General features: G+C 30.0%; 1 protein-coding gene and 1 long non-coding RNA gene across 11 annotated transcripts in view; both read left to right on the forward strand.

The window, feature by feature from the left end:
• LOC112324047 (uncharacterized) overlaps positions 1-16375 on the forward strand; it is an 81810-nt gene that overhangs the window by 33028 nt on the left and 32407 nt on the right. The window lies entirely within an intron of this gene.
• LOC112323293 (uncharacterized protein At4g08330, chloroplastic) lies at positions 1366-5081 on the forward strand. Of its 10 annotated transcripts, none has more exons than XR_002977637.2 (4): positions 1391-1723; positions 2216-2266; positions 3445-3536; positions 4064-5081. XR_002977637.2 is itself a non-coding variant. In XM_024584633.2 (4 exons), the coding sequence occupies exons 1-4, from the start codon at positions 1698-1700 to the stop codon at positions 4743-4745; spliced, it is 231 nt and encodes a 76-aa protein (XP_024440401.1). In that variant the 5' UTR covers positions 1391-1697; the 3' UTR covers positions 4746-5081. The 10 variants fall into 10 exon arrangements, 3 of the variants coding, with proteins under 3 accessions (XP_024440401.1, XP_024440400.1, XP_024440398.1); XM_024584633.2 differs by having other exon boundaries at positions 4684-5081; XM_024584632.2 differs by having other exon boundaries at positions 1394-1723; positions 3669-5046.

Here is a 16375-nt window from a genome sequence, read left to right on the forward strand (position 1 = left end):
TAGCTAGGGGTGAGTAAAAAAACTGATTAAACCGAGAAAACCAGAAAAAAATAACAAAAAAAACCGAACTATGAAAAAAAACTGATTAAACCAATTAGAATTTTGAAAAAACCGATCGGTTCTATAAGTCTGAAACCGAAAAAACCGAATCTGAACCAAAAAAACCGAGCCAAACTGGTTTGAACCGGTTTTGTTTTAAAAAAACTGAACCGAAACTGGTCGGTTTGAACCGGTCTCGGTTTTTTTTTTAAATTTTGATTTGGTTACTTTTTTTTTATAAAAACCAAATCGAACTGAAAATGATCACCCTCTACTTATAGCTTTGAACATGATGAAGTAGAATAAAAAATCATATAGATTTAATGCTTCAGGATTTCATTGCTTTTCTAGTATATCTGAATTACAAATTTAATAAATTAACCCATGTTAATTTAATATATTATTATGTTAATAATTTTTTTAAAACTCATATTAAAACCTTTTTATGTTAATTTTTTTTTATATGATTGGTAAACATGAGAATTAACCAAGTTAATCACTATTCTGTACTAAACAAAGTTAAAGTATTGAAGCTGAAGGAGGGAAAGGCTTTTACTCTTTTTAACCTTAAAAAAAAAAAAACAAAGAGAATGAAGAGAGAATGAGCTAAATCAACAAAGCCATGGAAATGACAAACTTACTTGAAATTATGGTAGAGTTTGTGATTTAAAGTATTTTTTATTTAGAAATATATTGAAATAATATTTTTTTTTTAAAAAATTATTTTTAAAATCAGTACATCAAAATGATTTGAAAACACATATAAATTTTTTTGTAGCAAACAAAAAAAATCTTGAAATTTGAGGGAACGCCATTTTAACCGCGTTCCCAAACGGAGTCGAAGACAATAAGTACAAGTGAGACAAGATAAAACATGAAATAATAATAAAATTATATCTGGTAGTGATATATAAAATATATATATATATATATATATATGTATTACTTAATTGATAAAAAAAAAACAAAACAAAATATGAATATTTTTATATATTATTATTAAACTTATATATTAAAAAATAATAAATTTAGTTATAAAATCCAGATTAGCTCGATAAATAATTCAAAACTCAATTATTTTTGGATATTATTAATTTGAGATCTAAATCAATTTAGATTTAAGAAAAAAAATTTGAACTGATCTAATTTAGTTAAAAACTAGGGTTCATCTGTAATACGATAAACTCGGGGTAAAATTCTAATAAAAAAATCATTGAATATTTTTAAGATTTTTTTTTATTAAAATAAAATCAATTTAATATTTTTAAAATTTATTTACTAACCCACCCTGTTATCAAGCCTTTGTTATTTCAACCATTTTGGAATGATAACCTTTACCTCCTTGGAAATACAAAATGTCCCTCTTTTTTTTTTTTTTTATTGTTCCAGAGTTGAATCTTCTGAGCAGCTAACCAGTCACCAACGCCAAAAGTCAAGAGTGTTTGCAACAAAAGACACAGAGGAGAGGAGAGGAGAGGAGCTTCAGATTCCTTGGATCAAAACCTCTCCATCCATCCCATGAATCTTAACTAACTGAACAACAACGATAAAAAATCCATTACCACAACTGCCAACGCTGCTGCTCCTCCTCCTCAAGTTGTCAGATAATCAAAATGGGATTCCAGGAATGATAAAATTCTGATCATCAAACCGAGGATATGTCTCAATCTGACATCTCGTACAGGTAACTAAATCCTCCACTTCCTTCCATTTTCTCCTCTCCGCTCTTTGCCTCTGTTATCAATCCTGGTTCATGTTTTTGTTGACTTTTTTTTTTTTTTAAATGAAATTTCAGTGTGTTTTATGTGCTTGTCATTAATCAAAAGAATTGATTTGATTTGACCGCTGAATACTACAAAGAATAATCACCAACATTTTGTTCATAAAAAATGTTGAAATGACAAAAGAATTTACTGGGGGTGGTCCTTTCAATCAACCAGATCCTGCTAAAGGGGAGTAAAACATATGTTCTATCTGTATGTTTCATTGATTCTGTTTTTCGATTATTGGTCGGTGAAGGAAGTGAAGGCAAATGATTGGATTTATTTATTGACTTGCTTGGCATTTTTGTTAATACAACTCTTTTGAAAAATTAAGGTCTTGGGTTGTTTGGGTTTGCATTAGATGATTAGCGAAATAACAACGTTGATCCGAGAATTGTCTGTCGGTTTTCTAGGCGTAAAACAAGGCAATCTGCAAGAATTAAGCTTCTGTTTGAGCTGCAAAGGTAAATTTTGTTAATGGTAACAATACAACAATACGGTGGTTCTTTCTTAGTCATATGGCGTGTGGACCAAGTTGGGGTTTTGTGTTGGGATCTTTGTTTGGGCTAATCCCCAATAAATTGCGTGTTCTTTTGTATAGTTTGAGGAATGTTAGTCAAGAAATGTTGTTTAAAGAAGTTGTGCAGTGGTGAATTATCTTGCTCAATTTTCATGTTGTTTGAGGGACTCGCTCAGTTAAATTGCTGTTTTAATCCCTTGCATCTCTTTTGTTATTTCATATCCTAAAAGCACAAACCCTCCTAATCATTCTTCAAGGGCATCAATATTAGTTTAGTTACTGGTCAAGAAGGCAGCAGCTATTCAATTTAGTCATGCTTAGCTGTCCTTTTTTTCCCTTTCACTTGACAAATTTTGGAATACTTATTAATTTCTTTGATTCAATGTTAATGATATCTAGCAGACTCATTTTTAAGGGTTGGATCTGGCATGGCTTTTTCTTTATCCAATAGCTTTTCTACCACCATTCTAGGCCTTGCCCCTCAATGCTGAAATCCCCAGCAGACCTCTTTTCTGACACTCTACATGTCATTCTTAAAATTTTGATGGATAAACTCAGCACTTGGGTTATCAGACATGTCAAGAAAATTGTGACAAAAATATGCCAACTAAAATGCATTTGAGAGTCAACATGTATTCTTTCTCTGTTGAATTCCTTCACTCTTCAATCTGCTTGGGGTCATAACTTGTTTCTCGTTATTTTTCCAGTCGTGAAATTCCTTTCAATGGTGCTTCCACTGATCCCCACCATCATCTCTCTTAGCCATTTGTACTTGCTGATATTCCAGGCTGCCAGGACTCATAACTTTTTGTCCGCCGATGTTCTTTTGTATCTCTGCAATCTTTTATCCATTCGAAGCTTCTAGCCCTGCAAACTTGCTCTCTTAGGTGTTATATCTTCTCTTTTTGTACAAATCCTGTTCTATCCAAAAAGCCAAAATGGTGTAGAATGTTAAAAATCTGAGCCTAATTGCTTGAGATATAAACAGCTTTGCAAATCAGCTTTCTTATCTATCCTAGCCTTCTCCTCCTCTTCATCAGTTTGGTGTTTGTTTATGTAGTGAATATTGTGATTTTATGTTTTTCTGACGGTGCATTTATTGATGGTTTTTCTCCTTTGCAGCTGTGGCTCTTGTGGATACCCCTTGAATTTAACATCTTCCAATCGAATCACCTCCAACATAGGTTCTGGATATCAGAAATCTATAAAGAAAGGTTATATCTCCTTCCTTTCTGTTGATCTTAGTCGATTCACACAGGTTGATGAGGTAAACTGTCTTCCTGTGTCTTGGGGTCGTTATCATTCAAAAAGTAAACTTCTTTGTCGTAAATGTGGGGTTCACGTAGGCTATGGATATGGAGATTCGCCCGCTCTATGTGGTTTTGACTCTCCCAACTCATCAAGCTCAGCTTATAAAAAATTTACCATAAAGATCCGAGCTCTACAGCCTTCAGAAGAGTGCTAACAAAGTCATCATGGAAGAACCTTTTAGCTGTCTTCTTACCCCCATCATGCACCTGCCCGATGATTGCCTGTCTATTGTTTTTCAGTTGCTTGGCTGTAGTTCTGATCGTGAATCATTTGGTTTGACTTGTCATTACTGATTTAATATTTTGTTCTGATCGTGAATCATTTGGTTTGACTTGTCATTACTGGTTTAATATTCAAAATACACACCGTAGGTCCTTACAATTTCATTGTTCGTTGGCCTTCTTCCCCAATGTTTTCTTCTTTATCTCAGAGTAGGCTTGTTACTAGCTCCTTCCAACTTCACTGGCTGCAAACCCGCTTTAGCATTTACAGTATTTGCCCCCATCTGGTTGCTCTGAGATGCCTGATTCATGCCTAAGCTATTTGCAATCCTATGCTTTGAAGTTTCTTTTTCTTAACCTGGACTGCCGTTTTGGAATCACTGACAATGGACTTTCACTGGTTGCCGCTAGTTGCTCCTCCCTAGAGGTTATTAGTCTACATCAATCCTAAATTACCGATGCTTGGTTACAACTTTAGCTAATGGTTGTTCAGCCTTGAAGCACGTCAATCTCTCTTACTGCTCACTTGTTTCTGACTCTGGGAGAACCCGTATTCAATCTTGCTGTCAGCTGGAGGCAGTTAACGTATCTCATTGCAGCGGAGTAAATGGTTCTGGGCTTGGAGGGTTTTTGCCAACTTCAACTCATATAGATGCTGATTCTTTTAAGCTTGAACCAGAAGGCATTATCGGGATTGTAAGTGGAGGTGGAGGTGGAGTTGAGTATTTGAATGTTTCTTGTATGAAATGGTGTGTAAGTGGAGACGCAGTGCAGCAATAGGTGCAGGTTTTGCCACTTGGCTTAAAATTCTTAACATTTGGCTGTGCAGGACTGATGGAGATGAAGTCTATTGCGGCAATAGCAAAGGGATGCCCGTTGCTTGAAGAATGAAATTTGGCTGCGTCATGCGGTCAGGATTGCAGGACTGCAATATATTGGGATCTTCTCCAATAAATTGGAGAACCTTCATTAAAAGAAAAGCTAAAGACTAGGTGGAAATTATTCTTCAACCACACCCGTACTGTGAATTACAATACTGTTTTTTTTACTTTTTCATTTTCTTTTTTTTTTATTGTTTTTTTTTTTAAATTTTTTTTTGTCTATTTTTTTAATATTGATGTAATTAAAAATTAAATTTTATAATTTATTTCTTTTCATTTTGCTTTTTTACATGGTTAAAATGGTTTATTTATTTGTTATGGTAACCCAAGTTGTTTCGGTTTACAAGTTTGGTGTGATTTTTTTTCTTTTTAATTGAACTTGACTTTGTTATCGTTTATCCCATATATATTTGGGAAAAGTATTGTAACTCTCCTCATATGTTATTGTGAATTACTACAGTACTTTTTCCTTTTTTCTTTTTGTTCTCTCCAAAATTATCTTTGTCAATTTTACTTTTTTAATATTGAGCTGGTTAAAAATCTAACATTGTAATTTTTTTCCTTTAAAATACTGTGGATTGGTACAGTGTTTTCCGTATTATTTTTCTATTTTATTAAACATAAAGCTAAAATATGTGGGGAAAGTACTATAGCTTTCCTCACATGTTATTATGGATTGTGAGAGTACTTTTTTTTCTTTGGTTTTTCCTACAATACTTTCCTTTTTTTTTTTTCATTTTTTTTCTCAAAATTTTTTTTGTCAATTTTATTTTTTTAATATTGAGTTGGTTAAAAATTTAGCTTTGTAATTTTTTTTCTTTAAAATATTGTGGATTGCTACAGTGTTTTTTCATATGGTTTTTCTATTTTTTTTAAAAAATTATATTTGTAGATTTTATTTTTTTAATATTGAGCCGATTGAGAATTTAGTTTTGTAATTTTTTTCTTTAAAACATTGTGGATTGCTACAATGTTTCTTCACATGGTTTTTTTTTTGTTTTTGTTTTTTTATGATTTTTTTTAAAATTATCTTTGTCGATTTTATTTTTTAATGTTGAGCTGGTTAAAAATTACAGTTACAATATGTGGAGAAAGCACTGTAGCTTTCCTCGCAAATTACTGTGGATTGCTACAATGTTTTTTTCCACTTGTTTTTTTTTGTTTTTTTTATATTTTTTTTCTTAAATTGTTTTTGTCAATTTTATTTTTTAAATATTGAGCTGGTTAAGAATTACAATTACAAGTAAATACAAATAAGGCTAAATTATGTGGGGAAAACATTGTAGCTTTCCTCACAAAACACTATGGATTGATACAGTTTTTTCTTACATGGTTTTTTTCTAGTTTCTTTTGTGTTTTTTTTTTTTTTTTGTAATATTTTTTTTCAAAATTATCTTTGTCAATTTTATTTTTTAATATTGAGTTGGTTGGAATTTAACTTTGTAATAAAGCTTAATCATGTGGGGAAAACACTATAACTTTCCTCACAAAACACTGTGGATTGCTACAGTATCTCTCCACATGATTTTTTTTCTTATGATTTTTTCAAAATTATCCTTCTCAATTTTATTTTTTTAATATTGAGCTGGTTGAGAATTACAATTACAAGTAATTACAAATAAGGCTAAATCATGTGAGGAAGCACTGTAGCTTTCATCACAAAACACTGTGAATTGCTAAAGTGTTTCCAAGATGGTTTTTTTTCCTATTTTTTTGTTATATTTTTTTTTCTAAAATTGTTTTTGTCGATTTTATTTTTTTAATATTGAGCTGATTGAGAATTTAGTTTTATAATGTTTTTCTTTAAAACACTATGAATTGCTGCAGTGTTTTTTCACATGATTTTTTTATGATTTTTTTCAAAATTATCTTTGTTGATTTTTTTTTTAATATTGAGTTGGTTAAGAATTATAATTACAAATAAGGCTAAATCATAGGGGAAAGCGTTGTAGTTTTCCTCACATAACACTGTGGATTGCTACAGTATTTCTTTAAATGGTTTTTTTTATGATTTTTTGTAAAATTATCTTTGTTGATTTTATTGGGGAAAACACTGTAGTATTTCTCATGGGTTTTTTTTCTTCCAAAATTATCTTTGTCGATTTTTTTTAATATTAAGTTGGTAGAGAATTTAGCTTTGTAATTTTTACAGAAAAGCTAAATCATGTGGGGAAATCATTGTATCTTTCCTCACAAAACACAGTGGATTTCTACAAGTTATTTTGTTCAGTCTCTAAGTTTTTGATCACCAACACATCTTTTTTTTTTCCATCATGAAATATTGGTTTCATCATACTTTTAGTTTCTATTAGCGCTGGTTCACAATTATAACACTATCAAATATATTTATTTTATAAGCTCACGGCAGCGCGCGAGCATGTCATCTTGTGTCAATCTGTGTGATCTCGGGTTGTAAGCTTTGAGAGAGGGGTGTAATTGGCTCTTGGTTTTGTACATTGGACGCACTTGGAAATTATCTGCTACCTCTGTAGAGTTGTTTAAATTACATAGAAATAAGATAAGTGAACAAGAGAAAAAGTTCATAGGTAGATAATGGTGAAGTAGCCATTCAACACTCTTGAGCGTGATGGAATACTTGGGAAATATCATATCGTGCATGCCAGCTATTAAACATTGTGTTTAACAACGTTGTTTTAGCTATGATGGGCTTTTTAAACATTGTGGTGATGCAAACATCTTTTAGTTGTAACTAGCTTTGATACCTGCGCGATGAAAGAACAAACAAAAATAAAAATAAAAGATGAGCCAACATATTCAGGTGAAAGAAACAAGACAATCCTGGCAAGCACAATTATAATTCGTAGATTGACATATGTAAACACTGCTAAAAAACAGGGAATTATGACCTCTCTTCTTTATATGGCCTTCAGGCATGCCAAATCTGTTATAAGCTCATGTTCTTAAACGAAGAATAATTAACCTAAGCATAAATCCCATGTAATTTCCTGAAATGTCATTCATACCATTAATACATGTATGGTAGCCATGTTTAAAAGTGTCAATTTGTATGTAGTTTTGAATTTTTATTTTCGCATTAGATCTAAAAAGATATTGATTTAAAATATTTTTTCCTCTCAAGCACAATGAAAAAACCAATGCTTACATCTAATAAAAACAACATGTCTTAATAAATATATAACCCAAGTCTTAATTGTGATGCTGAGAAACATATACAAATTAATATACAATATAATGAATCATATGTGTTCTTTTTTCCATGAAAATTAAATAATCTCCCATAAATGGACCTTGAATCCCTAAATATAAAGACAATAATAGACCGAAAAAACCTAGAAAGGATAGGCATTTTTTTTTGTTTTTCTTCTCCAACACCAAGAAACGTCCTAGAGGTGAAATTAGTATAGGAAATAAATCAATGGTTAGAAACAACAAAAATCAAGAATTAGCCTAATAGATCTTTCATACTAATTTTTGTAACGATTTGTATGGCCACCCATTATGCCGAAAAAAAAAAAAAGAAGCAACCTTTGCTCATTAACTGGTCTTTCATACTAATTTTTAAACGATTTGCATGGCCATCCATTACAGGCAAAAAAAAAAAAAAACTTTTCTCATTCAGTTTTGTTTTGACAACATAAACACTGTATTCAAGGGCGGAGCCTAGAATTTGTTTTGCCCTGAGTTACAATACACATAAATTATTTTTTAAGATCAATCATTAACTTGTATATATAAATTTATCAAGTTAACAATAAAGTTTCAATCCAAATACATAACACAAAATATAAAAAATAAAATTAAATTTAAAGTACATAAAAAGTACATAAAAATAAAAATAAAAATAAAAATAAATTACACTATCAAAGTTGCACGTTTCAATGTTTTGTAGAATAGAATTCATCTATGATCAAATCTGAATCAATATCTTCAACAAGCTCTCGTTCAATGTAAATTATCATAGAATTCGTTAAGAACTCATCTTCCATTTTATTGTGAAGCACAGTTTTAACATGTTTCATTGCTGAAAATGCTTGCTCTGTCTGGCCGTGAAAACATGCAAAGTCAAAACAAAACGAATCAACCTGTCAATCAAATGATAGTGTTGTGACTTATTTGTTTCAACTAATCCTCGACATAATTCAGAAATGGTAGACATATTCTGAAAGCTTTTATGATGAATTACATCAATATGATAATGCTCTAGCTGAGATCTCAAATAATACATCTCTTGTTCATTGAAATCTTCAGGATAAAATTTCTAAGCAAGCTTGTAAATAACATAAGCTTTAAATGATTTAAAGTTGTCCTTAGGCTCTAAAGCAGAGCTAAGTACAAGAGTTCCACTGTCCCATCACTGAATTTAGAATTTAATTCTTCCAACTGGAAATCTATTGTTGAGTTAAATATATCGTAATGATAATACTGGTAAATTGTCATTGATCCTTATTGCTGACATGAACGACCTTTAGCATTTTTATACAAAGCATTCATATGTGGTATGTCAATCTCATATTGTGTGCAAACAGATCGCACATTTGCAAGGAGAAGATCAAATCTAGCATCTCTCAAAGTTTGAAGCAATGCTTTAGTAGTTGATACAAGATCCATTGCATTTAAGATGTCCAGTGATTTTTGTTGCAAAGCTCGACAAAGTAAATCAGTAATCCTTATTATTTTATGCATCAAATATAAGATGAATATAAATTCAAAAGATTTCATCACAATCAAACAACCACTAGCTTCTCTATGTATAGAGTTAGAAAATCCTTCTTGAACCATACTTTCAAGCACAATAATAGTTGCACCATACAAATCTATTAAGCTACAAATAGAATCAAAATGAGAGCTCCACCGAGTAGTTCCACTTCGATATAAATTACCGATTTGATTAGCCCCTTTACCAGTCTCATGTTCTCCAGCAGCTACCATATATGCAATTTTTATAGCCTGAGTATGATGTAACTCGGTATGACTTTTGGGAGAAGCACTAATAAGATTGATAATGATTGTCAATTTTGAGAAAAATAACTAAATATAAATCTCATTTCTAGCTGCTACAATTAATGCCAGTTGTTGTCGGTGAGCAAAGCAATGTACATAATATGCATAAGGGCAATCTTTAAGAAATAAAGCTTGTAGTCCGTTCAATGCGCCACGCATATTGCTAGCACCACCATACCCTTGACCTCACATATTGAGAATATACAAGTTATATCAAGCAAACACATCATAATTTTTTTTGAGTGTTAAAGTAGTATTTGAAACATGAACAATACCAAAAAAGCGCTCTCGTAAAAAACCCTGAATGCCAACAAATCTCAAAACATTAGACATTTGTTCTTTATTTGATGCATCTTTGGCTTCATCAACCAAAATACAAAACTTTGCATCTCTTACTTCACAAATCTTTTTCCTCACTTCGTTCGCGAGAATATGCAAAATCTCTTTTTGAATAGTCGGTGAGGTATACTTTGCATTTTTCAGAGCTTTTTCTAAGACAACATCATCAATGTCAACATTCAATCTCCCCATAAGTCTTATCATCTCCACAAAATTGCCTTGATTATTAAAAGTTGAAGATTCATCATGACCTTTAAATGCACATGCTTGTAAACTAAGCCATCAAACACTTTCAATTGTTGTCCTAAATTGCAACCGATTTTTCTGAACTTCTTCAACTGTTTTTGCATTCAACACTTTATCAATATGTTTACTCACTTTCATTAAATCTTCAACAGATTTCACATCGTTATTATGTGGTGAAGTGGGACTTCTCACATGCATCAAAAGTGCACACTTAACCCCATCATTAACCCTCTTCCAACTTCTAAAGCCTTTGGTGGTGAATGTGAGATTACAAGGCATTTTGTTTTCAAAGATAAAGCATGGAAAATAGAATATTGCATCCTTTCATGGAGAGTAATCTAGTCAAGGAAATTGATCAAACCAAGTGTATTGAAATCGACGATATTGTCTCCCTGATTCAGTCCTTGGATACTTTGCTAACTTAGGTTGATATTGACCCATTTTGATATAAGCTCTTCTAATTTCATCTTGTTGATTAATAAGATGTTGCCACCCTGAAATTCGTAACCCAGGATCTCGTTCAAGAGTATTAACATCAATTTCAACTCTTTGAGATTTGAAAGGGGGTTGTTCACTACGATTTGAGACATCAACATTGGATGGAGAATGTCCTTTACTGATTGATGTTTGTTTGCTTTGTTTAAAAAATGAAAACATAGTTTTTCCTCTCTTGCTTCCTTGATTTTTCATTATAATTTATAACCTATTCAAGTAAAAGGGATTAGGGAAGTCAAGTGCAAGATGAAAAGATACTAATATCACAATAAAATATTTATGAAATGCAGACTACGAGGAGATTTTAGGAACTTAACTTTGAAATAACAAATTAAGACAACACACTTAACAAGTTATTCAACGAATCATGATCTATGAATTAAGACCCATTAAAGTATTAAAAAAACTTAACGTATTCAAATTATTAGATTTCTAGGGTACAGTTTACTACAATGAATGTGAAATATTGAATTCAAAATGAAAAGTCAGTGCTTATAAATTCTTACATGGAGATTTTGCACTTTTATAGTTCTTTATATACTGTTGAGAAGGGAAAAGCTAACAAACAAAGGCATGTTCTAACCTTGAAGTCTAAGTCCTCTCTTGAAAGATGATTTGATAGAGGGAATGAAGAAGTAAAACAACTAAGAAAAATCGATGATAAATAACAGGGAAATGAAAAAAAGACTAATGCATAAAACCGACAACAAACCAACAGGCAACTATGGGTGAAATAAAAAAGAAGAAACAATGAAGAACCTAGGAACCAATGTACAATAAAAAGAAAGTACTACCCTAAAAAACATGCAAAAACCTGATGAAAAATAGGAAAGCATGACAAATTATGGTTGGCATGCACTTAAAAAAAAAGAGCACATCCCACTTGAACCCTCAACAAACGCTACTTGTTGGTAAAAGCTAACCCAACCCAAAGAACAAAAGTACCTTAAAATATCATAAGAGAGCTGGGAGCCTAGTGAATTGAATTGCTAAAAAACACTCTAGAAGAGCACCATCCCATGCAATAAAACAATTACAGACAAAAACAAAAAGGGCTTGCCAACTCTACTAACCAAAATAGAAGTGCTAACTAAAACAGAACATTAAATAATGAAGAGGTAAGGGCAAGCATGTGTGTATAATGATGTCAATGTCATATTCATTTAATGCACAACTTCACAACTAGCTATGCATATATTTTATCCCAATGCCTAAGCAATTGCTGAACACAGCTCCCAAGATGCGAAAATTAGTTGTGTAAGCTCATTGTCTCTTGGCATGTTCCTTTAATTATTTTCAAGCCGATGGCATGTCAGAAAATTTAGCAACCCCCTCAACTGCAGAGAAGAAGAAAAGACCCAATTACAGAGAAAGAGAAAAGACAGTGTAAATTTTCTAAGCATTTAATGCACCAATATCATGATCTTGCTTCTGTAAGTCAAATACTTCCTAGGCTCAAAAGAAAAGCTAGACAGCTAGCTACAGTGTAGTAATAATATAATCATAACTAAAAAAAAAAATGTTTTGTGGGGAAAGCTACAGTGCTTTCCCCACGTGTTTTAGAGTTCTTTTAACTAGGATATTGATCCGCCTTTGTAGGAATTATTCCTTTTATAAACTTAAAAAGAAATATATTAAGAGATGAGATATTTTTTTTTTCATAATATCATTAAATTTAATGAAGTAGTTTGATTTTGAAATCTGCCAATCTAGTTTCTTGTCTAGCTTGAGTTTTAAATTAAATTATGTGGGAGTTGATCCAAAATAAATTACTCAATTTAATAAGTTCAAAGATAACTTGAATGACTGGTAAAAACATGACATGATTTTTAAAAAAACTTTAAGACAACAATTTTTTTATATATTGAGACGATGTCAGATTGGATCGACCTTGGTCACTCTGTGATATGGGTTATGGACTTCAGTAAGTTTAATAACTTTATTGTTTTTGTACATTATTTTTGTTTAATTTTATGATAACATTATATAATTTCAAAATCGAGCATTAACCATAAAAAAAACATTTATTTAAGATTGTGATAACCCTATAGAAAGTAAAAAATAAAAATAAACAATGAATTCTATTTCTCAACCAATCCAATATTGAATAAGAGTGAAATTAAAAAAAAAACAATTAGAAAAATTAAAATACCAAAAACTAAAAAAAAAAACATAGCAGGTTTGATGAGTGAACCAACTAAACTTGTGAATTGGGTAACACGGGTCAACATGTTAAATCCGCAAACTGTGTAATGGACTCCATTGGGATTAATAACTTTTTTTTATTAAAAAAACTATAATTTATTTAACTACATAATAACAAAAATAGAAGATCACAAAATAGAACGTTAAACCAATACCGAGACTTTTTTTAAAAAAATATGATAACCATATAGAAAACAAAACGAAACAAATTATAAAACTCAATTCTCAATCAATCCAATATCAATTAAAAAATTAAAAAATAAATTTATAAAAAAATAAAAAAAAGTTATACTCGTCAACAAGTCCATGGACTTTCTAAATTTTAATAACAAGTTTTTTTTTCCCGAAACTATTTTTTTAACTATATGATAAAAATAAAAATAGACAATCACATAATCGAGTTCAATTAGAAAAAAAGAAGTACCCTGCTAAACTCGCAAATTAGGTCATTGACTCCACAAATTTTATTAACCTAATTTTTTTAAAATTATTTTTTATTTAACTATTTGTTTTTTAAAAATAGATTATACTGCGATGTTGAGATATTTTTCTGATACTGGAATAACCATATAAAAGGAAAATTAAAATAAATTATCAACTTGCAAACTAGGTCATTGACTCCACGAAGTTTATTAACCTAATTTTTTTAAAATTATTTTTTATTTAACTAAATTTTTTTAAAAATAGATTATACTGTGATGTTGAGATATTTTTCTGATACTGGAATAACCATATAAAAGGAAAATTAAAATAAATTATCAACTCTAAACCCTTATAAACATATCATATAATAATGACTAAATTAAAAAAAATCAATAACCAAAGGAAAAAAAGAGAATAAAATGCAAAAAAAATAAAATTATGGATTACTATTGTAATCCACAGTGCTAATGAGTGTGGGGAAACAATGTTCTCCTCGCACCTTTTAGTTTTATTTATAATAGCTATTTCGCCCATTATTCGCAACAAGTTGGATATTTTTTTTGATGTGTTTTTGTATATAAAACAATTCTAAATGTAAATCAAAAAATTTAAGCATGCATATAATCAAATAAATATAGAACCATGTGTGTTAATAAATGAAAAAAAAATAATTAATGATAAATAAATATTAAAAAAATAGAAAAATTAAGAGCCATATATAAATTAAGATATTTGACCTTGTAATATGGGCCTTTGACTTTGTTTTGTTTAATAATTTTGTTTACCAAAATTAATATTTTTTTCTAATCAAACAATAATAGAAATAGACACACATGAAATTAATTAAATAAAATAAAAGAGAAAAATATTATGTAAGGTTACACATATTAGAAATATTATCAAAAATAAATATTTTTTATTTGTAAAAACTACATCCATTTATATAAAACATAAAAAACTTATAGATGAATTAGAATAATCTCTTCAAAAATTGAATGAATACAAAAAAAATAAAAAATCATTGTTATTTAAAACAAGTTAAATAAACAAAATAAAAGAAAGAAGGGTATTTATATAAATATAAATTAAAAAAATATTTTGAAAAAATACATACAAAAAAGGCATCAATTAAAAAAATAAATTTTGAAAAAAAAAAAGAGAAAAAGATCAGGCGTTGTTGAGCTTAACAAGTCAGGCCAGCATGTCTAGCCCATTTAGTAAGGGTCCAAGTGTTTGGGCACTTAATTTTTTAAGGCAATTTCAAGATAAAAAAAAACACTTAGTTTGAACTCTCCTTATCAAATAGAATCTTTGACATAAAGATAAACTATTTTGGTGGTTAAAATAAGTATCAATAATAATTATCTCTCTCAGTTGTCAAAATCCGACACTTTTCTCTTTTCCCTCTTAAAATAAGGACTAAAAAATTAAGAAAAATAAAGTTTTGGACAAAAATTGATTTTTGTTGAGACTCCAAAAACTAGAGGGACCCAATTGTTATAATTTGTAAAGAATAAACACCATCGATCTTCTCCACGTGTTTCATTTTCGTTCTCTATCTTTCAATTTTTTTCATTCCTTAAATTATGAGTGTGAATCTATAATGCGTGAGGGAACAATATTTCCCCCAAGCCTTTTAGTCTTTTACTAGGTATTTGACTCGCACTTCGCCGCGAGCTAAATATTTTGGTTAAAAAAAATTGAACATGTAGGCTTTTTCAACATTTTTCTTACATAAAAAATATCAAGTATAAATTGAAAATGTTATGAACGTATCTAATTAAAATAAATTGAGAATCATCCGTGTCAATAAATGAAAAAAAAAGTCATTATTGATGATTTTTTATTAAAATTAATTTTTTATTTAATCAAATAATAGTAAAAATAGATATACACATAAAATTGATTGAATAAAATCAAAGAGCAAAAAGTATCTCGCAAGGTTGCACTTATTAGAAATACCTTCTAAAAATAAAAGAAATTATTATTAAAAATAAATTTCAATTGTATAAAACATAAAAAAGTTATAGATGAAGCAGAATAATCTCTTTAAAAACTAAATACAAACAAAATAATGAAAAAACAACCACTATTTAAAAAAGGCTAAATACAAACAATAAAATCTTAGAGAGAAGGGGTATTAATTCTAATGTAAATTAAAAAATTATTTTAAAAAATACATGTTATTTTTTTTTAAAAAAAGCAAACAAAAAATATAAAAAAGGCTAGACATTATTAGGCTTGGCTAGCTAAGCCAGCACTTGGCCCATCTAAGAAGGGCTTGTGTGCGGGCCTTATTTTTTTCTAATGTAATTTGGCCGGACAACAGGTCATCTGCTAATTTTTTGAAAAAAAAACAGGTCGTCTGATATTCCCTAGTTTTTGGCCACTATGGTGGCCGAAAAAATAGGTTCTATGTTTTTTTGACATAAAAACCCAATTTTAACCTCAAAATGTCTAGAATAGAGCTTAAACACCTTGAAAAACACGTAAACAACCTTAGAAAAAAATCACACAAAAAACTAAAATCAACCCGAAATAAAATTTTTTATCGAGCTCAAATCTAATTTTTTAGGCGATTTTATGGCACAAAAACATCTAAGTGGAAACCCTCTCATCAAATAGAATCCTTTGACACCAAGATCGACTATTTTGGTGGTGAAAATTCGTGTCAACATTGATTTTCCTCTCTACTGCAGGAATTGATGACCTTTATCTCTCTTCTCTTTTAAATCAGGGACTAAAAAATAACAAAAATAAATTTTTGTACCTAGATTGAATTTAAAAAACATTGAGGGACTAAATATGTATAGTTTGTAAAGTTTGAGGACTAAATTAAACTTTTTATGTGAATTTTGAAACCATCACCTATTTGTGATGTCTTTTTTACTATGTCCCCTGTCTTTCAAATCTTATCCTTAACTAAAAAATTTGATACAATTGTCCTTC

This window comes from Populus trichocarpa, chromosome 14 (assembly GCF_000002775.5).
Source record: "Populus trichocarpa isolate Nisqually-1 chromosome 14, P.trichocarpa_v4.1, whole genome shotgun sequence".
NCBI lineage: Eukaryota > Viridiplantae > Streptophyta > Magnoliopsida > Malpighiales > Salicaceae > Populus > Populus trichocarpa.

Excerpts from the sequence above, each read along its gene's own strand:
- LOC112323293 (XM_024584630.2), top strand. The coding sequence starts at position 1,698 with ATGTCTCAATCTGACATCTCGTACAG. Across the intron at positions 1,724-2,215 it reads CAATCTGACATCTCGTACAG|GCGTAAAACAAGGCAATCTG; the intron begins GTAACTAAATCC and ends TCGGTTTTCTAG. Across the intron at positions 2,267-3,444 it reads CTTCTGTTTGAGCTGCAAAG|CTGTGGCTCTTGTGGATACC; the intron begins GTAAATTTTGTT and ends TCTCCTTTGCAG.